Source organism: Hyperoodon ampullatus (genome assembly GCF_949752795.1).
Source record: "Hyperoodon ampullatus genome assembly, chromosome: 14".
Taxonomy (NCBI): Eukaryota; Metazoa; Chordata; class Mammalia; order Artiodactyla; family Ziphiidae; genus Hyperoodon; species Hyperoodon ampullatus.
Window position 1 is genome coordinate 87,501,338 of NC_136927.1, and position 27,900 is coordinate 87,529,237.

General features: G+C 61.7%; 1 protein-coding gene across 1 annotated transcript; it reads left to right on the top strand.

Moving 5' to 3' along the window:
• Nucleotides 1-9,945: 9,945 nt before the first annotated feature.
• SLCO4A1 (solute carrier organic anion transporter family member 4A1) lies at nt 9,946-22,700 on the top strand (the record flags this gene model as incomplete). Its single annotated transcript, XM_079720199.1, has 11 exons — nt 9,946-10,714; nt 11,695-11,785; nt 12,804-12,925; nt 13,325-13,436; nt 16,358-16,512; nt 17,837-18,032; nt 18,968-19,133; nt 19,236-19,408; nt 19,654-19,718; nt 20,106-20,254; nt 22,489-22,700. 11 exons carry the CDS (start codon nt 9,946-9,948, stop codon nt 22,651-22,653), a joined length of 2,163 nt encoding a protein of 720 aa, XP_079576325.1. The 3' UTR covers nt 22,654-22,700.
• Between the last annotated feature and the right edge of the window lie 5,200 nt (nt 22,701-27,900).

Here is a 27,900-nt window from a genome sequence, read left to right on the forward strand (position 1 = left end):
TTGGGTTTCCTCTGTCTAATCAGAAACTGGCTCCAGGGAGCTGGTGGGGCGGTGAACCTTGAGCATGGTGGTGCTGTGAGGTTTTCTCGGTGCAGCCTGGGGCGGATGGACTTCAGAGGAGAGAAAGCACCTGGTTTTAGCCGGGTTGGAGGGTGAATCTAACGCCGGCAGTGATCATAATGACCACAGGCGTCCTTATCGGTCACTTAGAATGTGCAGGCCCTGTGCTGCGTGCTTTGAGCATCTCATTGAATCCTTACCACCACTCACGAGGGAGCTACTATCGCTCCCATTCCACAGATGGGTAAACCGAGGCACTTGCCCAAAGTCACACAGGCAGAACGTGGTGGAGAGGTTTGAATCACATTTGTGTGACTCCAGACGTTTTACAGCTCTGTTCCTGGGGGAGAAGGAAGCCCAGGAGGGCCAGGCCTGACACAGAGCAGGGTGTCTTTTGCTGCCCACCAAAAGATGGGCGGCACCTAAGAGGACAAGAGCATTTGGCCAGGATAGTCCAGGCCTGTGGGATGCAGGGAGGATGCCTCTGGGCTTCCACAGCCCAGCTTTCCCACGTGCTGCTGGAGGGAGGGAAGGGAGAGGCCTCTTGGTTGGACCCCCGCACCCCTGACTGCCCTGAAACAGGACCCGTCCTGCTGGGCAGGGCTGGCAGATATTGCCTGGAAATTCTTCACGGGGCTGCTTCCCTCCCGGGTGGCTATGACCTAATCCATGGTTCCTTGGGTGTAGTCCCTGCAGCAGGTGCTGGGCGGATCCCAACCACGCCCTTCCCCGCCGCTGTGGTGAGGTGGCTGGGAGCCTCGAGGTCAGGATGAGGGCCGTGTGAATGAGGTCTTGGGGCTGGCATCCGGTCCTGTTTGAGTGCCCGATTCCGAGCAACTCGACTTGGAGAGCCAGCAGGTAGCGGGGCAGAGCCTGGTGCTCTCGGTCTGGACGGAGCTGTGCCGGTGCAGAGGGCCCGGCAGGGGACCCAGAGGACTTGCCCTGGCCACACTCCCGCTTCCTCCGTTGTCTCCTCCAACTGGGGAGTGGACAGAGACCACCCCGATATTCCCTCCCAGGCCTGCCGTCCTCAGGCGTGGCAAAGAGCCCACTGCCCGCTTACGGGGGGACATAGGCAGTAATCCTCAGGACTCTTGGCCGCTTTTGTTCCTGGACATTCAGCTGCTGTGTGGCCTCGGTGTGGTCGTGGTGGGCATGGGCGTCCACATCAGGGCAGGACCCCCATCTTCACCACGGCAGGTGACCGCACAGGCCTGCCGGGATCCTGCCCCACCAGCGGGAGGGGTGTCCCAGCTCAGGCCTCAGGTGACCAGGGCTCTCAGTGACTTGGTGGAGCCAGGCCCTGCCACAGGGGAGGGGGACCAGCCTAACTGGGGCCCGGGCTGTGTCTCCTGCAGGCTGCTCGCGGGGACTCTTCCTGCCACTGCCCCAGCTCAGCCTGCAGCCCCCGTCCTCAGACATCCCTGTTGCCCTTGGTCATGGCGCAGCCCCCTTCCCGCAGCATTACCCAGAATTAGCCTCTTGGACCACATTTCCAGGGGTGGGGAGATGCATTCACAAACCACACGTCGCGTACGAGAGCTGCTCACTCACGGTGTGGCCGGTGAGGCCACTGAGGTCCAAGCACCAGGCCGGCTGGGTCCGCTTACCTGGGTTCAGAGTCGCGGGCTCCTGGTCTGGGAGCTTGCAGCCTGTCCTTTCCGCCCACGCTGCCGGGCACCACACAAGCACCCTCACCACAGGGGCCGCCTTTCCTCCGTGGCTTTTTTATCCAGCAAGCCTTGGGAGTACCTGAGGCATTGCCCTTCCACCCAAAACACAGAAGGCTCAGGATTGCTGGGCTGAGGGCAACGCCCCCTTCCCACCCCAGCTTGCTCGGGGCCCTGCCTGTCGGCAGATGCCGTGGGCCTGGTACTTGGACCCAAGGGCCTAAGGGGCCACCTGGGAGTGGCAGAGTCCAGCCTGCGCCAGGGCAGGCCCCTCACGTGGACGGAACCTTCCCCGGCACCCCCAAACCGGTGAGGGCCTCTGCAAGTCTGCTCACCCCACGCTCCCACACACCGGGTTCGGGCCGTGGAGGCAGAGTGGAAGTAGGAACATCCACGCTGAGACCGCAGGACACTCCCTGAGGGACGGGTCTTTCCAGGTCTCCCTCGGACAGTCCTTCATTGTGGCCTCCATGCAAAGCAGCCAGCTTCCTGCCCACTCACCTGTGTGTGGCCATCGGGTATGCAAATTAGGGTGCGCCAGCCCTGCGGTGGCCACCCAGGTCCTGCCACCCAGTGCTTGCTCCATAAATAGCTTTGAGTCTCATCTTCAGGAATCGAAAGCCCCCTCCACTCACCCACTCGGAGGACGAGAGAGCAGGCTGGGTTTGGGAGGCGAGGGGAGAGAGCGGCCTGCAGGGTCCCAGGGGTCGTGGGGCACTGAAGGTGCAGGGATGGGGGGGCGGGGAGGCAGGAGCCTGGCCGAGGGGGCCGTGGGACTGTGGCTGGCGGCCTCGGGGCGGTCAGGTCGAGGCACCTGCTGGCTGGAGCGCGAGGCAGAGGAGAAATGAAGCCTGTGGTTCTTCCCTGGCTGCCAAGCTCCCAGCGTGGCCAGGACAGAGCCCGGGAGCACCCCTGGCGTGGGACGGGCCCCACGTGGCTCAGCCTCAGGCCCCCCTGGGGCATTTGCTCCAGCTGCAGCCAGACGGTCCTGCGGGAACCCAGGCCGAGGAGGCCCAGGGGCCCAGGGGCTGCCACCTGAGGCTTAACATGTTACTCTGGGTAATCCTGCACCCTTCCCACCCACTACGCTTTGCGGACAGCCTTCAACTAGGAGAGAAGTAAATGGCTGCATCAGACCCGAGGAAAGAAGCAGGCAGAGCTAAGCATGTGAACATGAAAACCATCTCGGTCCTGGACTGACACCAGGATCTCAGTTCTCACGGATGGAGCTATGGCGAGCCAGCCAAGTGGGGGCCACTGACCTCCTACAGGACAGCTGTCGGGGGGGCTCGTGAGGCTGCGAGGAGGAGGGGGAGGCAGAGTGGGGGAGGGGGCCTGGGGTTCCTCGGCACAGACACCTCTCGGCTCCGCTGATGGGCCAGGCCAGCTTGGGAGTCGGAAGAAACCTGTGGTTTCCTGCTGAGATTGCCATGCACACACACAAAAGTACGCTCACACGTGTGCACACGCGTACACACCCTCAGTCGCCCAGCTGAGGCCCCAGCGTACACATTACCCTCCCTGCCAATCAGCCTGCCTAATCCCGCAGGCTCTGACTCTCCCCAGGGGACAGGGAAGGAAGGCCTCTGGCAGTGGGGCATGCTCCCACGGTCCCCTCCACCTGCTGCCACCTGGCCGGGGACAGGCCGGGAGGGTGGGACAAGATTCCCCCTTGAGAGGGGGCTCCCTGGGGAGAGCTGCGTGCCTCCTGCGTAGCGGAGGAGGACAGTCTTCCCTGTACAAGGAGGGGATTCTCCACGGCCAGGAGAGCTGTCAAAGGCTTCATCGGAGCAGGTCCCGGCCTCAGACGTCTTTCCATGAGAATGGAGGCAGCAGAACAGCAGGGAGGGCCTGCCTGAGGGTTGAGCGGGTGCTCCAGGGCCGCCAGCCCCCTGCTTCCCCAGTGTGGGGGTCACATGGCTGGAGCACCCCAGAGACTTTGTCCTAGGGCAGCGGTCCAGCACAGGGCCCTGGGGAGGGTGCCCGGCTTGGGGGTGAAAGTTACATCCCTAACGTGGGTGCGCCCGTGGTGGGGGATTTCACGGGTCTGCTGTGCGCAGGAGGGGGCTCAGCTGAGCCGGGCCCGTGGGACGGGTGTCGATGTGATGGTGGCAGCGTCCTGTCAGATGCCCTGCCCTGCAGCCCGGCTCCCGGGCCTCTGTGGGCTCCAAGCTGTGTGTGTCTTGCTACCACCAGCTCTCGACAGCTTGTGCTGTTTGGATTTGCAGCTGGGACAGTTTGCTGCTGGCTCGGGACAGCCTTGGGTGTAGCGGCTGTGAGCTCCTGTGGACAGGATGGTGTCCCGCGGTCCCCAAACCCGCCGCCCAGCACAGGCCTCGCCCAAGCAGGTGTTGGCACAGGACTACCTGCTGCATGAGTCAGGGGTCTCCGAAGGAACCCAGCCAATAGCAGATAGGTCGCTATAAAAGAGACTAATTATAGGAACTCAGCTCACGTGACTTTGTAAGATACGTGGTCGGCAAGCTGCAGACCCAGCAGAGATGAAGTCGTGGTTGCCATCTGAAAGCCAGCAGCCTCAAGACCCAGAAAGAGCGATGGTTTCCGTGTGAGTGAAGACAGGAAAAAGCCGTGTCCCAGTTCAAAGGCAGCCCTGCAGGGCAATTCAGGGAAGGGTCAGCCTTTCCTTTCTATTCAGTCCTTCAAGTGATTGGATGAGGCCCACGGGGTCTAAATATACCGATTCAAATGCTAATTGATTCCAGAAACGCCCTCACAGCTGCACCTGGAATGTTTGCGCAAGGTCTGGGCACCCTGGGACCCACCAAACTGACAGGTAGAATCTATAATCATTCTGCTCTTGGCTCTGAGATCATGGACTGGGCACCAGACTCTGAGGCATGGGCTCCGCAGAGGGTAGGGAGGAGAGGCCAGGATTTAGATGGCATCGGGGTCTCTCAGGTGAGGATACCTGTGCACTGGACCTGGGATGCTGGCAGGAGCTGGCCCATTCTTCCTGTGGTGCAGTCTCCACCTAGCTTGGCTGCAGTCACCAGGGCCCCGCTCAACCATCAGCCAAGCCTGAGAATTCAGGTCCCGGAAGAGGCGCCACACCTTGGATCAGGCCTCAGCAGCAGGTGGGAAGCAGATACACTTTTTTGTTGAAACGATTTCCAAGCGGAGAGAAACCGTAGGCCACGTGCACACACTCACAGTGCCCAGAAGGGGAATTGGTGGGGAGGCCTGACGTCCTCCCCTAGCCCAGCTGTGGTGCCCACTCCTTGGGGGAGCCAGCTGGCATCTAAGTGGTGCTGCCACTGGACTCTGCAGCCCCTGTCACCCTCCCACCAGCTTGACCACTTGGGCCTGAGACAGAGAAACAAAAGGCAATGGCCTCGGGGCCACCAGCCTGGCCTTCATGGGGGTTGGCCACCTGCAGGGAGTCACCAGCCATGAAGTCACTTTCTCCCGGCTGAGCCCCGTGGGGGGTCAACTCTGGCCATCTCAGAAGCATGTCCAGGAAAGAAATCACCCTGAGTGGCCTGGGTTGCACCCCAGGCCCCAGCAGCGTTGTCGTGAGGGCACAGACGACTGGGAGACCAAGACAGAGCAGCTGGCCGTGCCCACCAGCCCACATCCGAGTCTGCGTCCTGGACTCGGGCACGGTGGCTGAGAGGCCCCCGTGCTGGAGCGGGCAGCGCCCGCAGGCCCGTCTACGCAGCAGACCTTTGCCATGACATTCAGTCCTCGAGCTGCACACACAGCAAAGTGTCCTTTAAGTCCGGGGCAGGCGTCAACATGACCGTCTGTGTCCATTTCTGGAGCTGTCTCCTGACACCGTGCACGCCCAGCAGACGTCGCCCGGACACAGCCGCGTGAGGTCTGGGTACAAACTCAGGAATCTCCCCCTGAAGACCCGAGAACGTGGGACCGTCCTCGTGGCTGTGAGGTTCCAGGTGTCACACAGCCCTGGACCCAGGATCCGGCGCTGCCTGCCGACGGAGGGGACATTCCAGACACACTGGCTCCACGTCGCAGGTGTGTCTGTCCGCCTTCCCCACCCCGCAACCCCACCGCACCTCACACCTCAGCGCCTGCATCATGGGAGGGCCCAGCCTCCTTTCTGATCAAGACGCTGCTGATAAGGGTGAACGCCTTCCGACTGGAACACAGCAGGTGGAGCAGAATCTGGGCTTAGTAAGAGATTGGTTAGACGCCGTCAGCGCGCTGCCTCGAAGCAGGGCGGGGGCGTGCAGTCTGCATTCAGGCTGTTGTGTCCTGGCCATCACAGCCGCTCCTGACGGACCCCGGGGAGGAGACCCCGGGGCTGCCCACCCCAGTGGCGCCGTTTACTTCTCATCCCGTGAGGGTGGTGACCACCGCCGGTCGCCTGGCTGATGTCTAAAATGGGATTTTCAGTCTGTGAATCAACAAGCAAGTGATGTGCATGACTGCAGGTTGACTTTATGTGTTCATGTCAGAGATCAGAGCTCTTAGCTCAGGTAAACTTTACGCTGACGTGGAGCTGTTTGGGCCACACACCACTGGCATTGGAGTCTTGTTAAGGCCTTTATTTTCAAATAGGAAGGACTCTATTTCTTCATGACCTTTCCTAGTCGCGCTAGCTCAGCGATCTGGCTGCCTCCTAAGCCCTGCTGGGGCCCGATCCTTCCCGTCCCTGCATTTCTCCTTGCGGGGGATCGGCGGGATGGTTAAACAAGCTCAGAGCTGGGGGGAGGCAGTTCTGCATATCCCTCCTAGGAAGGCCCACCCCCCAATAATAGTTCCCCGGCCCAGTACTGACTGTCCATCCCCACAGGCCGCTGGACCGACCTCTCAGAGCAGCCGCTGCCCCCGGCCCGCTTGGACGCCTTCCCTTTGGGCCCACCCCCGCTGGGAAGGGGTCCAGGGCCCTGCTGGTTATGTGCGTGCGTTCACGTGTTTCCGTGTGGAAGGTGTGTGCACAGATGGGTGTGTGTGTGTGCACACTGTGGAGGAATGCATCCCCACAGCACGAACACGCGGCTGCCTCTGGGAAGGTCGAGCTTTTTCCACGTTTCTGTTTCGGGAGCCCGTCTGAGCCGCGGGGCTGGTGGGAAGCAGCGCTGTGCTGTCTTGGGGCTCACACTTGTCACCGTCTGCTCTGTTCCACGGTGGCCCAAGTGCCTACAGTACCTGCTTTGGGAGCAGGTGCATGGCTTTCTGTCCCTCCAGGAGGCTCGACGGTCCTTCACGCGGCGTGAACTTTGCTCCTTCCGTGGGCACCCTCCTAGTCCGTGTGACTGAGCCTGGCGCGCCAGGGTGCAGGGAGGAGGTGGTGGCTCTATAAATACAACCCTGGGTGTGGTCGCGGGCCCTGGGGAATGACTGAGGTGGAATTGTTCCTGTCCACGCTTGGCCTCAAGATCTGGCTGCTGATTGCCTGGCAGTGCCAGTTTCCAGAGCAAAGAGTTGGCCCTGTGTGTCAATGCCACACAACTGGTCGTGTTTCTTTGAGTGAAACGTTGGCGAGGACAGCCAACGCGCTCGTGGGCTCTGAAGCCGGACCACGTGGTCTCGTCCTAACCGGCCTTGGATGGCTGTGTGGCCTTGGGAAACTGCTGACTCCTCTGGGCCCACTTCCCTTTCCTGTAGGATGGGCTGTGCGTGGAGCTCAGACTCTGCCGGGAAGTGGGATGCTGCAGTGTCTTATGGCATTTGCGCCCACGGCCTGGCCCCAGGGAAGGCCAGAGAGGAGGCCGGTGTGAGGCTAAAATTAGCTAAGACGGCGCGGCGGAGGAGCAGGCAGAGGTCTGGCAGAAAGACCTGGCGCCCCAGCCTCAATGCACAGGGTGCGAGGGCATCAGGAGAGGCGGAGCTCCCAGACCCCCCCCCGCCAACGCAAAACTGCCTCCCAGACCCGGGTGTGGCCCCACCACGGCCCACTCCCTTCACCCTGGACCCCTTCCCAGTTTGCAAGGTTAACACAAGATGAAGCCAATCTTTTGTTTTAAAACAGTCCTAACCTGGCGGTCCAGTGGTTAGGACTCTGAGCTCCCTCGCAGGGGGCACGGGTTCGATCCTTGGTCGGGAACTGAGATCCCGCGTGCCACGTGGCTTGGCCAAAAAACAAAACAAAACAAAACAAGCAAACAAACAGAAACCAGCCCACAGAAGCCAAAATCCTGCCGTCACAAGGGCTGAAGGATCTGTCTGTGGCCAGGACGGCTGAAAAGTCCTCTTTGCTCTCTGCCAGCAGGGCCCACGCCAGGCGCAGCTCCCCCAGAGGCACTCCCGATGTTCCCTCCCCGCCCCGCCGCCCAGGACCCTCAGTGGTACCGCCCTCTGCCCTCACCACTGGGCTCACGTCCTGTTCTGAGTGTCTGTTATCCTCCACCTCCCTCCAGGCCTGTGATCTCCTGGAAGCCGGGCCTCCTAGGGGCTGCGTGAGTGTCCTGTAACGAAGGACCACAAACTGGGGCTTAAAACAACAGAACTCTATTCCCCGCCCAGTTCTGGAGGCCAAGAGTCTGAAGTCAGGGTGGGGGCAGGGCTGCCCTCCCTCTGGAGGCTCCGGGGGAGGGTCCTTCCCTCCTCTTCCAGCTCCCCACCGGCATCCTTGGCTTGTGGCCTCATCACTAGTTTCTGCTTCCGCCATCACGTGGCTTCTCTAATAAGGACACTGTCGCTGGATGTGGGGCCCTCCGCAAGCCAGGAGGACCTCATCTCAAGTCACCGATCACACCTGCAAAGACACTTTTTCCATATAAGGTCATGTGCAAGGTCGGAGGATGTATCTTTTCGGGCCGGGGGTGGGGAGCCACCATTCTGCCCCTCCGCGTCCCCGGCTCGGGGCCCAGCAGAGCGGTGCTCTGTGACTAGCTGCCTGAAGGACTCGGTCCACCAAGTCTAATCTGAGACAAGTCTGGGGGCAGCGTCAGCCCTCTGGGCAGCGGCCTCTCCCGACATCACTGACACCCATGCGCAGTGGGGGGTCTGAGGCCGCCTCGGGGCCCTGAGTAGCCGACAGCGGGTTCTCCCTGTGTGCCTGTCTGGGTCCAGAGTCCTTCCTTTAAAGGACAGTAGCTGTAGTGGAGCAGTCCCCCCCGCCGTGACCTCATTTTACCTGTCACCTCCTTAGAGGCCCCCCCTCCAAATCACTCACATTCCAGGGAGCTGAGGCTTAAGGTTCCAGCGTATTTTCTTTGGGGGACACGGTTCGGCCCATAGCGAGAGGTAACCTGATGGAAGTGTGTTGAGTTCGGCTGAAGACCCTCACACAGGGGCCCAGGGGCTGTGGGTATAACCAAGATCAGGTGTTTCCTGTCACAGCGACTGTACCTGTGCTGACCAGTTTACTTCTGTTGGGAAAATCAGCGTTTTTTCCTCTTAAGATGCAGAGTGGTTGTCGCCACCTGGGGGGTCCAGAAGGATCTGTTTACCTGGCAATAGGTCCCGCCTTTTCTCAAAGCTTGGGGGTGTTGGGGGTGTGTGGGAGCCCCGGGAGCCTCGAGATGCAGCCATTTCTCAGGCCCGACTGAGCTCCTTTTGGTCCGTGGGCTGGGAGTCAAAGTGAGGGCCCAGATAGGGCAACGGGAACAGGCCGGGCTGGGCGTTTGCAGAAAGATGGAGTGCTGGCACAGTGTCCCTTGAACCTGTCAGCGGGGCTGCGACCTGCAGCGGTTTCAGCATCTCGAGAGACCAGCCACGGGCGAGGCCCAGCACCAGCCGACCCTCCCGCCCAGTGCCACCCCGGGGGCCCGGGTGGGCCTGCCTGTACCCCCTTCCTCATTTCCCACACTCTCCACACGCTGGACTAAGTTGGATTTCCCTTTCATGCTAAAGAGCACAAGGCTGGCCGGATGTGAGTTCAGGGAAGAATGGAGGCTGGGCTTGGAGTTGAGGGCGGGCACAGTCAGTTGCCCCTGGCAGAGCGCACAGCTCAGGCCGCGAGCCAAGGCCGTGGGGAAGGTGCGGGTCGGGGTGGTCCAGGGGCTCACATGGCGTCTGACTCAGTCCTGCTGTGTCTCAGCTCCACTCTCAGCTCTGTGGCCTCATTCAGGCCCGGGGCTGCCCTGAGGGCACGGGTCTGGATTCGGGGAGGGGGCTGGTCAGAAAGGCTGCCCTCACCAGGCTGGGTAGCGTACAGGCAGAGCCGTCGGTGCCCCCGGGGACAGGCTGGGGGAGGGTTCTCCTGGAGATGGATTCTTCCCGCAGATCGGACCGCCGCTGGAATTCCGCATCCACTCCCGCTGCTGTCGCTGTCACGCCCTCGGAGATGCCGCAGCACTCGATGGGGGACAAGCACTTCGTCTCGATGCCGCAGCTGGTCTTCCCTGGCCCCCCGTTGGCCACCAACAGCGAGTGTGACTGCACGCCCCCCAGCAGGCGGGCGTCCCTTGGCTCGCCCCTGAGCCAGCCGCTGTGCCAGCCGCGGCCCGAGAAGCGCGGGCCCCGGGCGGCCGGGGAGGTGCGCTACGTGGCGACAGGGCGGCCGGACGAGGCCTGCGGCTGGCGGGCCTTCACGCCCACGTGCCTGCAGGCCTTCAACACACCCCGGGGCTTCCTGCTGTTCCTGTGCGCGGCCTCCTTCCTGCAGGGCATGACAGTCAACGGCTTCATCAACACGGTCATCACATCCATCGAGCGGCGCTACGACCTGCACAGCTACCACAGTGGCCTCATCGCCAGCTCCTACGACGTGGCCGCCTGCCTCTGCCTCACCTTCGTTGGCTACTTCGGAGGCCACGGCCACAAGCCTCGCTGGCTGGGCTGGGGCGTGCTGGTCATGGGCGCTGGCTCGCTGGTCTTCTCACTGCCCCACTTCACCACCGGCCCCTACGAGGTGCAGGTGGACGAGGCCGTCGGAACATGCCGGGCCAACCGCAGCACGACCTGTGGCGGCCGCGCCTCTGGCCTCTCCAGCTACCAGCTGGTCTTCATGCTGGGCCAGTTCCTGCACGGCATGGGCGCCACCCCGCTCTACACGCTGGGCGTCACCTACCTGGACGAGAATGTCAAGTCCAGCTACTCGCCTGTCTACATCGGTGAGTGGGATGGGTGTGATGGTGGTGACGCCAGCCGGCCGTCTACTCAGAGCCCTGCCCCGTCCAAGCCCCCTACATGCATGTCCCTGTTGGCCACACGCGGCCCCAACTGGCCCCAGGTGCTCCCAGGTGAGGTGACAGGTCAGCACGGGCCTGCGTTTCACCTGACACCTCAGGTGATGGAGGTGGTGCTCACCAGCCTCAGCCCAATCCCTGGCACATCCCACAGGGTCTGGAGCACGCGGACCCTCATGGTCCAGTGGTTAGGACTCCGCGCTGCCGCTGCAGGGGGCCCAGGTTTGATCCCTGGTCAGGGAACTAAGATCCTGTGAGCCGGGCTCGGCTGGTGGCTGGGCTGCAGAACTGGGTGCTGCCACGCCACCCTCGGGGGTTGGGCTCGAGCCTCGAGCTGCCCCTGAGACCTTCTCGTTTATCTGGGGTGAGATTTCCGTGTTCTCAGCCTCAGGCCAGCCGCTTCTCCGAGTCCCTCCTGCGAGGTCAGCTCTCCCAGGGAAGGGGTCGGGGTCAGTGGAGAGCCCGCGGCCGACGCCCCGGCCCAGCCAGATTTGCTCGCTGCTCGGCTTCATTACGTCCACCTTGGACTCTGCTCATCCGTGTCACGTAGCGGTTGCCATTCCGGGGACGGGGGCATTTGGGACCCGGGTGAGCCTGCAGCGCTGCATGGGTGCCGCCCTCATCCTGCAAAATGAGTCTTAGGATCTTTGCTCTTTCGAGGGGGAAAGAGTCCAAATGGTGTCTATAGGGGCTTTGAGGGAAATATTTTTAAAACACCTTGAAAGGTTGACACCAGCCGATATCAGACACAGTGGAGACTGTGCAATGAAAACCCCAGTGTAAAGGAGTTCGTGCCTGGGGGTAGGGGTGGAGGTGCAGAAATGCAAGCGGGGCTTGTCTTAGATGGGCCAGAGGGGTGGCGCAGAGGGCGCAGCAGGTCCCCGACGGCTCTGCTTCCCTTCCAGCCATCTTCTACACCGCGGCCATCCTCGGCCCCGCAGCCGGCTACCTGGTCGGAGGTGCCCTGCTGAATATTTACACCGAAATAGGCCACCGGTGAGTGACCTGGGCCCACAGAGAAGACGCCCAGTCTTGGTGCAGGAGGACGGCGGCCCGGGTGGGGGAGGTCCAGGCTGACCTTGTTCTGGTGGGCCTGGGAGTCTGGGCAGCTGGGAGAGTGTGGCCTAAGGGAGGGGACAGCATGGATGGACGGCCTCCCGAAGCTGCAAGGGACCAGGCCGCAACTGCTCCAATGCCCTTTGCGGAACCAAGAGGGGATTTCCTGCCGCCACCGGGAGGTTCTTTTTTTTGGGGAGTGGTCTACACCAAACAGTTCTCCAGTGCTCTCCGGACACCAGCTGAGTGTCCCCAGTTCACCTCAATCTGACACTGACTCTGGAGTCAGCTCAGACCCCCCAGGTGAGCGAGAGCACCCACACTTCAGACGCCAGCCGCAGTGGTGGCTCCCGGGTACCCACGCTTCCGTCCAACTTGGCTGCACATCGGAGGGTCCCAGGACCCCTCCTTCTAGTAATTTGCTAGAATGGCTCACAGAACTCAGGAAAGCACAGCACTGGCTCAGTTGCCAGTTTATTCCCCAGAATACAACTCGGGGGCAGCCGGCTGGCCTCTGCCAGCCCCTTGTCTCCTGTCCACCTGGCTGCCCAGACCAGGCTTCTTTCCCACGTACCTTTGAATTTAAAGGTGCATTTGTTTGCAGGCGGGGGTCACAGGCAAGACCCCTGAGCTTCACGAGGCCAGAGCACCAGCCACCCACCCTCTGCCCTGCCCCTCCGGGACCCCCAGCTCCTATGGCCTCGTCGGGAGGCAGCCTCGCAGGCCCCAGAGGAAGGGGTGGGGCTGAGCAAGGTCCCCTGGTACATGCCCACCCTGTGTCCGTCCCGATGCCCTCCGTCCACCGCTGGTCCCAGACCGGGGGTGGTGGGGCATCAGGGCGGGGGCCTCAAGCAGAGCCTTTGGTCTCCGCCTCTCAATGACCAGCAAGCAGGACGCCCGGCGTGTGTGCCCTAGACGCCGTGAGCACAACGCTGCCCCCATGTGCCTCTTCCCGCAGGACGGAGCTGACCACCGAGAGCCCGCTGTGGGTCGGCGCCTGGTGGGTGGGCTTCCTGGGCACTGGAGCTGCCGCCGTCCTCATCGCCGTGCCCATCCTCGGCTACCCGCGGCGGCTGCCAGGTGGGTGCGTCCCGCAGAAGGACACCCCATGCCCTGCTCCTCCTGCCCGCCAGGAGCGGTGGGGCCGGGATCGTCGTCCCCTGGGCGGGGGCTGCCATCCGGCAGGGCGGCCCGGCCGGTGCTCCCTCCATCCCTGCAGCTTCTGCCCGCTCGGGGACCACGGAAGAGGCTTGTTTCACCGGTGGAGGGGCGCCCCTGTCAATACCTTCTGTCTCCCTCTGGTCCCAGGTTGGGCCCGTGGGCTCTCTCCCACCTCGCCATCCCTGCCACCCGTCATCGTGGTGCATCCGTACAGGATGTCTCTCTGGGCGCCCTCGTCCACCGGCTGGTCCCACACCCAGGAGGAGGGGCATCGGGGCCTTTGGTCTCCGCCCCTCACAGATGTTCACATCCTTCCAGGCTCCCAGCGCTATGTGGTCATGAGAGCATCTGAAACTCACCAGTTAAAGGACAGCAGCCACCGGGTGACCAGCAACCCTGACTTCGGGAAAACCATCAGAGACCTGCCTCTGTAAGGACCCGCCTCTTACAGACCTCATCTGTAAGATGAGAGGGGGGGCCTGTCGTCTGTGTCTGTGTGTCCTGAAGACCTTTTAGGGTCCTACACATGTTGGGTCTTGACCCTAAGCTAGGAGAGTTCTGTGACCCCTCCAGGGCCACATGGGGAGCCCACAGCCCCTAACCCTCCTTCTGACCCAACAGTCTTCAGGGCTTGGCTCCGAAACTTGGGCTAAGGGATTAAGGGGGAGCAGACAGAGCCTCCCGGCTTGGAAGCACCAAGGGCCGGTTGCGACGGAAGGGCCGGGGCCTCAGCCTCGTGGTGCCCACCCCTCACTGCCCGGGCCTGCGGGGGACCCAGGGACACGCATGCAGGGACCTGTCTGCGCTCCTGCACGGCAGGCTCTGGGGGCTGTGCCTGACGCCTCATGGTCACGGAGTGAATCCCTGACGCTCAGCGAGTTGCCCCACAGCCAGCTTGTCCACGGTCCCCAGGGAAGCAACTGACCGCCTCCCCCAGGATCATTCCCCAGGAGTCACCCCTCTACCCCGTTCTCTGACCGTTTCATTGGGAGTCACCTGCACGTGCCCACAGGGCTCCAGGGAGGGGACCGTCCAGCTCCCCGGCCTCGCTGACCTGCGGCCGCCAGTCCTCTCGGGCAGCGACCTCTTGTTTATCTTGTACTTGACCTGGTCTTACTTTGCTGTCTTCACACACTGTTGGGACAAACAGAGCCTGGGCTGCTGGGGCCTCAGAGGGACAGCGTGGGGCTGGGGGCTCCTGGCCGGCCAGTGCCCCTCATCAGGGCATTCCATGGGGGGCTCTCCTGGCCAGGGGGAGGCGGCCCTCGGAGGGTCACCTGCCCGAGTCCTCAGCCTCACTGAGTGCCCACCTGCCCCACAGCTTCCTGAGCCCATGAGTGTCCACGTGGCAGGTGGAGGCTGTTAGTGGCGGGAATGAGCCCCCACCGTCTGTCTTCAACACGGGGAGGGTGACGGGTCAGGGAACCCCCCAGGCTACCCGTTACCTGGTTAGACCCCCCAGAAGAGCCGCCCACTCAGGAGGCTGCCACCAAGGCCGGCAGAGCTGGCCCAGGGCCACAGCGACCAGGGAGGCGGGGTCATCCAGGCAGGGCAGGCTCGCCCCGTCCAGCCGGGGCAGGGCCACCTGCTCCGTCTGAGCAGCACTGGCACCGAGGGCGTCAACAGCTTGGTCCCCAGTGGACCCGGGGAAAAAGCCTGAGATAAGGAGGTTTATGCCCAGGCTTGGTTCCCCAAACCGGTTGCTGATAGTAAAATAAATACGGGAACATGGGCCCTCTGTCAAGGTCATGACTAGTTCTCTGAGCCAATTCAACATGGGAGTTTCAGCCAAGCAACCTGCAGGCTGAGATTAAGAAATAAGGAAGTTGACATACTTCTGGGGAGAGTCACCTGCCCCTGAGCCCAGGCAAGTATCCCCGAAGGACCGGAAAGGGACTGGTCGCACCCTGGGCTTCCCCTCAACACACACGCACACGCACGCGCGCGTGTGCGCGCACACACACGCGCGCACACACACACACACACACACACACACACACACACACACACACACTGAGCCCCACCAGGATGGCATTTCTTCCGCATCTTGTTTCCTTCATGGATGTGGGACTCCGGCTGTTGACCAGAAAGAAACCTTTTCAGTCCTTGAGTTTGAAAGTCAGTCTTGAAGGAATTGGGTCCCTGTTTGAAGCAGGATGGGGAAGGAGGCCGCTCTGCAGTTACCCTGAGAAGCCGCAGGGGCCGGGGTGGGGGGCGACTTCCTTAGCATCAGTTCCCTCCCAGGGCACGAAGGCTAACTGTGGCCACCCTACGTGCTCCTACTTGGCAGAATCCAGTTTACTGTTGGCCTGTGTCCTCAAAACGAAGAACACTGGAGTGTCAAGGTGTCTGTGCTGCTTTGACATGCGCAGGGAGGTGTCGGCACTGATGGCTGGGCCGGGTGGGGGTCTCCCTCCTGGTGGAAGATGACCCGAAGGGTCGGTGGGAGCTGGTTCTCTGGGTGGGAGGCCTTAGCTGCAGACACGGAGAATGTGAGCAAAGGCAGCCGTTGTCGGAGCCGCTGTGATAGGGGTCGGACCACAGTCGTTTGTCACCAGGCTTTGCCTGCTCATGGGTGCCCGAGATGGACCCAGGGCTCCAGGGAAAACTGTCCCCAGCCCACATCACTCACGAGTCCTGGACCTGCCATCCGGTGGCTGAGAGGGGCCGGGCCCGGGAAAGGCAGGCGGGGTGCAGAGCCGTGTGCACTGGGTTCAAGGGGGAACTCTCAGGCCAGGTCCAAGGGCCATTTCTCAGGCCCCTGGCATCACTACCCCGGCCACTGCCCCCCAGGTGCACACCAAGAGAAGTCGGAGAGACAGCCAAGCCCACACAGGGTCTCCTTGGAGGGGCCTCTCGGTCCAAACCCTCGGGGATTTCTGTCCCTCCTTTTCACCAGCTGGCGACTGAGAAGTGGTCCCACCCCTCAGGCCCCGTTCCCCTCTCCTGGGGGCCACCCAGTCCTGGACTTGGTGACAGCCGCCTCCCCCCCAGCCTCCCGCTCCTGGCTCAGGCCCCTCTGCTGGTCCTCCCGGCTGCCCCTGGGGCAGATTCAACAGTGTCACAGTCACTCAGGGTCTCTTTCCCCACTGCAGCCGACCTCTGTGACAGCGGCTTTCACAACAAGCCACAGGCTCTGGGTCCTGGTGCCAGCTCTCCCCCTGCCCCAGCCCAGCCCCACACCCACTCTCGGTTTCTCTGGGGTACATGCGGGGTGCCCCTGGCTCTCCCACACCCCACTCCACTCTCCTCTCAGAACCAGGCTCTTTGTGCTCAGCTGGGAAGGGCCAGGGCTCTGGACCGCTCTGACCCTGTCTCTTCTCTCTGGTCTCCATTCCCTCCCACATCCAGCTCCATCTGGCTCCTCCTGAAGAACCCCACGTTCATCCTGCTCTGCCTGGCCGGGGCCACAGAGGCTACGCTCATCGCTGGCATGTCCACGTTTGGCCCCAAGTTCCTCGAGTCCCAGTTCAGCCTCAGTGCCTCGGAAGCTGCCACCTTGTTTGGTGAGAATGCTCCCTGAATCTTGTGGTGGGGGCGGTCCTCCGTTTTTTCACTGGTTCTCAGAGACCGAGGGGCCTTTGAGGGTCTCTTCTAGAAAACCGCAGGCAGCAAGTGCTCCCCACACGGGGCGCACGTCCCGCCAGGCGGGGGCCCCGGAGCAGGTGTCTGGGCTCTTACACAGCAGCTCTAATCATCTTACAAAGGCTGCCGCTGCGACGGGCAGGACGGTCCTTCCCGAGGGCAGTTTGGGAAGCGCTGAACACAGCCTGCTGACCCGTTCTCTCCGCCGCCCTCCTTGCCTCCCAGAGCCTGGCCCTTTGCGTCATCCCTGGCTTGTGGCAGAGCGGGTTTGGGTGGCAGATCCCACTGTGCTCCCTCGGGCCTGGCGGTCCCCGTGAGCCAGGCAGTGGGTGTCCCGGGGTCTCCCTGAGGCTGCAGCCCTGGGCCTGCCTGACCGGAGGCGTTCTGTGGCCAGAGTGAGAATCCTCCTCAGACCCCTCCTTCCGGCCCTGTCCACGGGGAGCGCTGGCCTGCGGAGGGGGCAGCCACAGCCTCACCGAGAACCTGCCAGTCAGGAGGTGTGTGTGGGTCGATCCTGGCCGGGCACCTCCCCCCAGGGAGGACGGTGTCAGACGGGGGGTCCCCAGTGACTAGTGCCCCAGACTCCCCTCCTTGCTGGCCTCTTGGCTGTGACCCCACCTGCCAGACCCCCACGCCCGCCAGCTGCTTCCCTGCCCCACAGCGGCCGACACCCCTCCTGGGACAGCCGTGTCCTCTGGGTCCCCCCTCTGCCCCCAGAGCCGGCCTCCATCTGGGGAGACGGGCTCACCGGACCCAGGGATTTTGAGGTCTCCTCCACCCTTGGAGAGCCCCCGCTCCCATCTGCACCACATCCCACGGCAGGCCTGGAAGCCACGCGCCGATGAAGCCCAACTTCCTACCAAACGGCGGCCACCAGCTTCTCCAAACACCCCCTTGTGGTCAGACTCCGCAGAGGCCGTGTGGGCCAGGGGAGCGCGATTGTTCTTGGGTCTCCCCGGGGGGAGGGGCAGGACCCAGGGGCCTCTCCTCTTCCCTCTCCTGCTCTGCCCCTGCACCCCTGGGCCTCCGAGCAGCTGGCCGGATGGCCTCCCCGGGCTCCGGGGCCCCCTGTGAGCACCGGTCAGGGTCCTGACATTGAGTGCAGAGCCCCGTGCTGCCACGCAGATTGGGGCCGATGGCTGTGGGCCTCTGTCTCCCATCTCTAAAGCGGAGACGAGGCCCAGGGGGTTGCTGGCCCCACCCCCGTGGCTCCGGGGACGTCACCGAGCCCCTCCCTCTCCACAGGGTACCTGGTGGTGCCGGCAGGTGGCGGAGGAACGTTCCTGGGCGGCTTCTTTGTGAACAAGTGCAAGCTCCGAGGTTCAGGCATCATCAAGTTCTGCCTGCTCTGCACGCTGGTCAGCATGCTGGCCTTCTTCGTCTTCTTCACGCACTGCCCCAACGTGCCCATGGCGGGCGTGACCGCCAGCTACAACGGGAGGTGAGGGCCAGGGGAGACCTCTGCACACCTGTTGGGGGCACCAGTGGTCCCTGGGGAGGAGGCGGGTGTGGGGCACTTGAGGCGAGGTCACTGGAGGTGGTCATAACGGTAAGGATGGTGTCCTCAGCGGGGACCAATGGCCAGTCCCTCACACGCGCACCTGAGCCCCAGCCCTCTGTCTGTAGAGCGGGACAGTCCCAGCCCCACCCCCTCTCTATGTGTTGTCTTGGAAAGTGGCCCAGCCTCGGCTCCCGTGCGTCACTGAGTTGGGCACGTGAGGGGAACAGCCCGCTGGGGGTGACTTGGGAATATCCGACGTAGACGCAGGCTGGCGATCGCTGGCTGGGAATTCCCCGTAGAGATGACAGTGCAAGTGCCGCGGGCAGGGACGCCATCGTACCGTTGTCGAGACAGCCAGGTCGGAAACAACCAAACTAGCCAAGAGTTGGTGCAGAGTGGAGGGCTTGGTACCATGGAAGAGGGAGGAGTCTAGTCCTTGGGCGCCTCCAAGGTCGTGTTGATCGGAAGAAGGCAGGAGCACAGCGATGCGTGCAGCGTGCTCCACCTGAGCACAGAGAGGGGGAGTGTGTGTTGAGGGCGCGGATAACCGGTCGGTGGGACGCCCACCCGCCTGCGCTGCGGGGCAGGGACCGGTGCCACGGGGACGCTTCGTACCTGGCACTCAGCAGTTTTTGCATCTCGAGCCCTGTGAACGCACTGCCTACCCAAAACCAAGCCAGGTGGGGAGTGTGCGGCGCAGGGTTGCTTTGCTTCGCTCTGAGCACATCCAGTGATTCTAGGAGCCAAGGCGACGCAGGAAGCCCCGGTCCTCGGGTGCAGCAAACACGGCGAGTCTGGAAACCTGCAGACGTGGGCCCTCAGGGACCAGACCCCACGCCGGCCTGCACCCCACCGTCGCTCTCTCGCACCTGCAGCCTCCTGCCCGAAGGCCACCTGGGGCTGACAGCTGCCTGCAACGCTGCCTGCGACTGCCAGCCAGAACACTACAGCCCCGTGTGTGGCCCCGACGGCCTCATGTACTACTCGCCCTGCCACGCGGGGTGCCCGGAGGCGGCCTCGCCTGGCCCTGGTGGCCAGAAGGTGAGTGTGGGTGGCTGCTGCCCAGGCGGTCGGTGGCTCCCGGACGCTGGGCGGGCCCCCGCCCCTTCCTCCTGTAATCAGCGCTGTTGTTGCGCTCCCCAGGTGTACCGAGACTGTAGCTGTGTCCCTCAGAATTTTTCCTCTGGTTTTGGCCATGCTACCGCAGGGAAATGCACTTCAACTTGTCAAAGAAAGCCCCTCCTTCTGCTTTTCATATTCGTTGTAATTATCTTTACATTCCTCAGCAGCATTCCTGCACTAACGGCGACTTTACGGTAAGCCCGGGCCTGGGTTCACTCTGGCCCAGAACCTTCCCTTTGCAGCTAAGGCGGAGCTCTGCAGACCCCTGCGGGGTACGTGCCGAGCCCCCGGAGAGCTGTGGCAGGAGAGCGCTAACTGCCTCCGTGAGGTGCTTGCCACCTGGGGACGCGGCCCGGGGCTCCGCCAGGACTCGGCCACTGGCGTGGGGTGTGACTTGGCCACACTTCCCGGGCGTTGATGCGCCAGTTTTCCATTGCAGGTGTGTCTGTGACCAGCAGCGATCCTTTGCACTAGGAATCCAGTGGATCGTGGTTAGAACTCTAGGTACTGTGCTGTGTGAGGAAGCCACGCAAAGTTGCGGTGTGCATTCACCGCACAAGGGCACGCGCCAGGCTGGTGTACATTCCAGCACGAGGCTGTGCCCACCTCGGGGAAGGGCTCCATTCCCTAACAGTCCGCTAGAGGGACCCATGGCCATGTTTTTGCCCAGAGGGCCCCATTTCCTCATTAACACACAGGCTCCACCAGAGTCGAAGACCGTGGAGAATCTCCCGGCATGGAGACAAGCCCCCACAGAAAGGAACATTAAGCCCCCTTTGCACCCGCTGTGAACACCAGTGGCCGAAGTCACGTTCCTTAGAGCCCGCCTGGTCTGGGTCTCTGGACGCCCCCCCGGGGGTGTCCGGGTACTGAATGTGCCTCTCTCCGCAGGGGGCATCCCAGGCCCCATCGCCTTCGGCTGGGTGATCGACAAGGCATGCCTGCTCTGGCAGAACCAGTGCGGCCAGCAGGGCTCCTGCTTCGTGTACCAGAACTCGGCCATGAGCCGGTACCTGCTTATCGCAGGGCTGGCGTACAAGGTGAGCAGGGTGGCCTCGGCCCCAGGTGCGCTGGGTGGGGAGGGAGTCCCAGAGTCTACTCCAAAGGACCAAGAGTCTTTTCCAACTAGCTCGGGCGTCTGGGCATGCCACTGGGATCTTCCAACAGCTTAAACCCCCACTGGAACCCTGGGCATCATCCTGCAGCCCGGTTTCCAGAAGTGGGATCCTTCCCCATTTCGAGCTGTTGTTGTTGGGGACCGTGATGATGTGATGCCAGTGGCGGGAACAGTGGGACAGCAGGCCTGGGTCACAGGGGCTCACTCTCCAGGCTCCCTGCCCTCCAGGGCCCTCACCATCCCGGCTTGGTGGTTTGCCCCTGGGCTCTGGTCAGCTAAGGCTTTGGAGAAATCAAAACTGCTCCCCCGGGGCTTCCCTGGTGGCGCAGTGGTTGAGAGTCCGCCTGCCGATGCAGGGGAAACGGGTTCGTGCCCCGGTCTGGGAAGATCCCACATGCCGCGGAGCGGCTGGGCCCGTGAGCCATGGCCGCTGGGCCTGTGCGTCCGGAGCCTGTGCGTCCGGAGCCTGTGCTCCGCAACGGGAGAGGCCACAACAGTGAGAGGCCCACATACCACAAAAAAAAAAAAAAAAAAACAAAACTGCTCCCCCTGCAAGAGCCCAGGCAGGCCTGCTTGCTCTGGGCCGGGTCGCCTGGCTGGGTCCACAAGCAGCGCTTCTCCTTCTCCATCCTTAGTGGGTCTTGAGTTACGTCCTGCTTCTTAGCCTGACCCTCTGCTTTCAAGCTGTTAATGGAAACGTCCTGCTGTATCTCTGGGCGTCTGCTACGTGGGGTGAAGCATAGTATTTATATTTTGAGTTTCCCCCCCATTGGAGGAAAAGGCACACAACTTCCCAAATACAATGAAATCCTAGGGCTGGTATATAAGAATGTCTTGGATTTCTCCTTTGGGTGGAGGGTGGACTTGGGAATGTCCCACTGGCAGAGCCTTTTCGGGAGGGGCCTCAGAGACAGAGGATTCTCAGCGACCCTTGGGTTTATCTCCCTGAAGATTAGCTTAAAAATAGCCAAGTGTGAGAAGAGATTTGCGTGGCTCTGGACAAACGGGTCAGTTCAAATAGACGCACCCCGCACAGGGAGCCGGCCCTTGCTTTTCTTTTTCCCTGTGTTGTAGGGTCCCTCGGCCAGAGCAGCAGGCTGGACCCCGGGACGGCTGTCTGCCCAGATAGTCCCCCCGCGGCCTCGGCACAGGGGTAGGATTGGCTCCCAGAGTCAGTGCTCATTTTAGCGGGGGTGGGGGTGGCCGGGTGCACCCCTAAGTGCTATCCCGCTCGCTCACGGGGCCACAGAGTGGAAACAGCCTCTCGTTCCTGTGGCTTCAGGCCCATCTGCCTGGGCGGTGCTCCAGGAAACCCAGGGTTCACACGCTGAACGCATACACCCATGTACAGAGGCTAGCACGCGCGCCCACACTGTCATCTTCCAGGCTGCGTGATTCCCAGGGGGCTCAAGGTGGTGGCTGCGGTGGAGTGACCGCCGAAGCTGGCCACCTCTGACTTAGGTTCTGGGGTGGCCATGACGAAAGACCCCACACCAGGTGGCTCAAACAGATTCATTTTTTCTCGTTCTGGAAGCCAGACGTCCAAAATCAAGTTGGCTGCAGTGCCCGTCCCCCCCTGGGGGCTCTGAGGGGGACTCTGTCCCATGCCCCTCCCTGCTCCTGGCGGCTCCTCCATCCCTGGGCTCCTGGGCTTGTAGACTCCTCACCCCGTCTCTGCCTCTGTCATCACGGGGCTGCTCCCTGTGTGTCACTGTGTTGAACCTCCCTCCCCTTTCTCTGTTTGCACACCCGTCACCGGATCTGGAGTCCACCCTAACCCAGAGTGATCTCAAGACCCCTAACTTAATTACATCTACAAAGACCCTATTTCCAAATCAAGGTCGCATTCACAGGTTCCAAGGGTCAGGACTTGGACACCTCTTTTGCAGGGACCCTGTTCAGCCCTCGACAAGCGCCTCCACTTCATCCAGGGCCTCTGCATTTAAGTGAAATCATACTCTTCACTCCCCCCTAACAATATTGGGGTCCAGGCTAGGGACTGGCTATGCAGAACGGATGGACCCTCTGGCCAGAGCAGGGTTGGTTCCCCAGGACCTCGTGAGACGCCCGGGGCTGGGCGGAGGGCTCAGAAGTGGGAGCACCCAGGGCCTCTGGGCGGGTGGCTCAGGAGAGGTCCAGCGGCTCCCTTCTCCCCAGGTCCTGGGCTTCGTCTTCTTCACCACTGCCTGCTTCCTGTACAAGCCCCTGTCGGGGTCTTCAGACGGCCTGGAGGCTTCTCTGCCCAGCCAGTCCTCAGCCTCCGACAACCCCACGGACCTTCAGGAAGCCCCCTCAGCCCTCCAGATCCAGAGCGACATCTGACAGCCCACCCGCCTGCCCGGGGGCACGGGCCTGCCACCGCACTTCCCAGGAACACTATCTAATTTCTCCCCGGAAGGGGTGACCCCTCCCTGATTGATCCCCCGGCACTGAGGACCCTGCAAAAATGTGTCACTGGGTCCGGGGGGACTGAGCCCCAAAGGCACCAAGGAGAAGAATGCGAGACGTCTGAGTGGACGCCCCTGCCCCAGCCCCCCAGACCTCGCCAGAGAGAGTGGGGTGACCAGCTCTTGGCTCGGAAGGAGTGGCCCACTTCCCGGCCGGATGCAGGGCTGCCTCCCTCTGGCCCGCTCCCACGGACTTAGCCAAATAGCATCCCCTGGGGCCTCAGGATCCCTCGGAAACACGAACAGCTGTGCTTCTAAAGCAACCTCTGTGATTCCTACGTAACTCCGTCAGTAGTTACAAAAAGTGTGAAACCACCTGTGGACTTTGGGGAGACACTTCTGGCATCCCTTCATCTCTCCTTAAAACGGCGGGTGTTTGGAGCTGGTGGCTACCCGGCGGTTTACAAGCTCTTCTCTCTGGAGACGTTAAGGCCGGTGATGCTGGCGCTGTTGGAGCTGCTCCATGGAAGGGACAAAGCACCCGCCCCCGTGGGCGAGCTGGAGCTAGCGGTGCTTCTGCGCGGGTCCACACCATCCTGCGCGCGGCCTGGCCCTGACTTCCTGTGTTTCTCCTGATGCAGAGGAGGCCGGTGGGCTGCCGTCCCCGGGGCACATCCACATGGACCCCTCTCCTGCGTGTGTTCTAAACCTGCTGTCACCTCCTGTCCTTGGGGCCGCACAGCCCTGCAGCAGGACGGGAGCAACTTGCACAAGGATGTACTTATGGACCCATATTTTACATAAACACTTATTTATAGAATTTGTTTTTTACCTGATGGTGTGCTAAGCACTTGTGAATTCTACCCGGAGGGCGTCGGGACTTGCGTGGAATGTTTATTGTTGGTGTCCTCAGTTAAAACTGTGGGTATGTAAAAATATATTTTAATATTTAAAGCATATGTTCCTGCCCCGTGTGTTTTATTTCTACAAATCTGCAAAGTTCGGCAGTTTTGCAAATCCTCCAAGTGGGCTTTTGTGAGTTTGTTTCGCCGTGGGCTGCCCGGGGTGAGCACTCGCTTGGCTGGGTTCCCCCAGTGGGTGTCCCCCCACCCCTTGAAAAGACCCCTCCGCAGTTGTGACCCAAGAGTCTCCTCCCTTCAGGGCCCAGCACCCAGGTTGCGGGGGGCGGGGCTGGGTCCTCAGCCAGAGTCCCACTTCCCGCCACTGTCATGGAGAGCTGGGATTCAGTCAGGGTGGCCAGCGCTGCGGTCAGCATGCATGTGCGTGAACACGTGTATGCACGCAGGTGAGACCCGGCACAGGGTTACCCTTTCCCTAAATGTCCAAATGTGACAGAGCCATGACCAGGCTGGGCCGTGACCCTGTCTGCTTCATCTCCTGAGGGCCGGAGGATAGCGATTGCGGTTCTCAGCGACGCTTCTTGGAAGAAGCAGAAGAGAAGGGATCTGGATCATGGCTGCTATCAGAAGGTGGCTCCCCCGTTTTGGGGCCTCATCGCACAGGGCGTGTCAGGCACCTCTGCCTCCCACTCTGGGAGGGTCTGTGAAGTCCCCGGAGTCCAGGGGTGTGGAGGAATGGGCTGCTTAATTGGATCTGGGTGGGGGTCCCCCAGCACCAGCTCTGGCTGTGAGCTCCAAGCCGGCCCCCAGCCCCTCACCTCCCAGATGGGTACCAGGGAGCTCAGAGGATCCGCAGTTGTGGCCGCAGGCACCAGGGGCAGCACAGACGCGTTCTGGGCACAGGAATCCAGGCCCACCGACCCACCTGCCCACATGGACCCCAGTCCCTTCCCCAGCCAGCGTCCCCTGCCCCTCAAATGCAGGTCGAAACAAAATGGGGGTCTCTCCCTTCCACTCCCCTGGGAGACGTTTCTGAGATGTGAGCTGGAGACCAATCCTTCCTCAAATCCTGACCCTGTATTTGCTGGGAACTGGGCAGGGCCTGGGTTTAAGCAAGGAACAAACAGGCTCGCAGTCTTACAGACGACACCCAAGCATTAACTGAGCATCTGCCCCATGTACCTGCCCCGCACCAGGCCCGAGAGCCCCACCAGCCAGGCCTGGGGTGCACCCCCTCGGGGGGCAGGACCCCGGGCACCTGGCAGAGCCCATGCTTCTGCATTCCTTTACTCCTGTCTTTGCCCTGGAAGGGGTGTGTCTGTGGTGTGTGCACCCGCTGAGCTGGGTGGGAACTTATTAAAAATGACATTTAAGAAAAAACAGCTTTAGTGAAATATAAATGACAGGCGTGTAATTCACCCATTTGAGGTGAACAGCTTAGTGGGCAGGTTGGGATGTTTCAAAGAGCGTACAAAACAGCCCCTCCTTGTTGACAGCACGCATCAATGTTTAAGTGACACAAACAAGCAGAATATGAAATGAAAGGCAGAGAAACACCCAAGAATCGGAATCAGGTATTAAAGCATCAGAACATCAAACACACCCAGGGAGCTCTGGGCTGTCACTGGAGTCCCCGTGGTAATTAGGCATCACATGTCAGGCTGGTGGGCTGGGGAGCAGAGATGAAGGGGGGAGATGCAGCCTGGGGGGTGCGGGGAGGGGCACAGGCAGACAGGGAGCCAGGCCGTCGGAGCCGCAGAGCCTCTGGGAACAAAGGTTCGGCCCTCCGCGGGGACCTCTCTGAAGGTGAGACCACTGCCCGAGACAGAAGCCCAGCTGGGAGGCTTTCCAAGCCCACCTCCTCCTGTGAGCCAGGGCTGGGAGGAGGAAGTGAACACCGAGGAGGAACAGGCGGATTTTCGGGGTGGAAGGAGGATCCACATCTCCAGCACCTCCATCTGGAGCGAAAACCAGTAGCCAGAGGATGCTTTTGACAAAAACAGGTCACACACTCCCTCCGAGACGGGAGGGCTGAGGTCCAGGCCCCACCCTCCGGCCACACCCGACACCTTGTCCTTGTCAGACAGGCTCCTTGCGGCTCCACACAAGCACCAGGCCCATTGCTGCCCCAGCACCTTTGCACGGGCAGCTCCATCTTCCCAGACATCCCCGCGGCTCCCACTCAGTCTTGGATCCAACGTCTCCTTCGCCATGAGGCCCAACCTGATGGCCTCGGGGAAATGGCAGCCCACACCCCACTCTGGCACCCCTGCTCCCCGACCATAACTGTTTCCAAGGTGCCCGACACCTTCCAACCATGGTGGCATCAGTAGCTGTGCCGTCTGTTGCCGGGATGCGAGTGCCCTAAAGACTGGGATCTCGTTTGCTCCCCTGCATACAGCCGGTGCTCGGTAGTGTTTGTAGGACAATGAGTGGGGCCCAGGAGGCAGTGGCTATCGCTGCCCAATGGCCAGGACTCAGGAGAAGCAGCTGCAGGGGAACAGGCCGGCATTGGTGGCTCTCCCACTGGGGCGGCGGCACCGCACACCCCACCGGCCGGCCAGCTGGTCTGAGCCCCGCGCATGCAGGAGGTAGGTGTGGCAGCTCCCCAGGAGGGATATGGCACAAATATCAGATGCCAGTTCCTGAAATGCCACCAGAGGAAGGAGCAAGACTCACTGAAAAGGTGGGATTTACCCAATGTCCTTCCACAGGGAACCGTGGGGGATGTCATCGCTACAGCAGTTGAACCTACAAGGTACAGGTGTGAATTGACCCAGAAATTAGCCCAGATACAAGTGAGCAAACTGCAGGTTGGGGTGCGGTTTCATCCTGGGGTGGAGCCCCAGGGGAACCAGAAATACCTGGATCCACTGGCTGGAGCAGCACCCTCCCCCTCCCCCAGAGATTCCTCCACCTGAGCAGCCAGGTTAGGCCTGGGGGTGCCTGGGGGGCCACGTTCTCACAGGTTGTGGCCATGTGGCCAGAGCCCCCAGGCAAGGGGACCTTTCACAGGACACCTCCCCTGGGGGTGGGGTGGGGTCTTCTGAGACCCAGGTCCCAGCCCATCTTTCCCACAATTCCCCACCTCCAATTTGGGGAGGATCCCCCCTCAGGGCGCTGGTGGGATGCTACATGAGTTTTCAGGACTCGGGGGCATCTGCTGAAATCTGGAGCCTCACCCCGTCGAATGACAGTGCGTGGGCACACATGTGGGCGTGTGCAAGTGTGACCATGTACACACAGACACTCGCTCGCTTCTAAAGTGCTGTCCCATGAAGTGAGCTCCAAACCTGGTCCTGGAGTTGGGTTTGAACCCGGGCTCTGGCACGTACAAGTGGTTTGACCTCGGGAGAGTTATGGCGAAGCCCTGCCTCAGTGTTCTCAGCTGTAAGTGGGACCCATACAGGGACCTCATAAGGCGAGCTGAGGATGGATCACTTCTGTGCAGAGCCCCGAGGACGCTCCTGGACACAGGGTGCTCGACTGCCATCATCCTGGTCGGTCCAGGACCCTTTGTGTCCCTTGTGGACTGAGGCTGGGGTCGGTGGTGGTCCCTGAAGGACCAGTCGTGCTGGGGGGCACTTTGAGGCACTTCCTCCCCAGCCCAGCTCCTGGGGGCACAAAGATGCGCTGGAGAGCAGTTGCTCTGAATGGTAGTTTGCACGTAGATTTATTTCAATCGGCAGCACATTAGCCACGCACACGCAATAACTGTTTGATGACTGTTACATGTATAATCCATTTTATTCTCAGCTGGCTGCCACAGTAATTACATTCTGCGGTGTTTAATTCAGAACTCGATCATTTATTCCAAGTCATGTTGGGTTGGGCCATAGGCTCGAGGGAGGTGCCGCTGGAGGAGCCCGGCCTCCACCCTGGCCGTGCAGGGAAGAGGCGAGGCCTCCAATGTCCCCCTGGCTCTCATGGAGGTTCCCAGTGGGCGGCTTGACTCTGGGCCAGGACGGGGCCCGGCCGAGAGTGGTGGTGATGGAGTCAACGATTTCCTACTTAACTCAGTAGCTGCATGTGACGTGTGCACACCTCACCCCACCTCCACACCCATGAGGCGGGGCTGGCAGCTCAGCATGAGTTTAACAGGCCTGGGCGGATCTGTGGGTTCAGTTCTGTTGGTCCTGGGAGGGTTTTTTTGTTTGTTTTTTTTTTTGCGGTACTTGGGCCTCTCACTGTTGTGGCCTCTCCCGTTGCGGAGCACAGCCTCCAGACGCGCAGGCTCAGCGGCCATGGCTCACGGGCCCAGCCGCTCCGTGGCATGTGGGATCCTCCCGGACCGGGGCACGAACCCGTGTCCCCTGCATCGG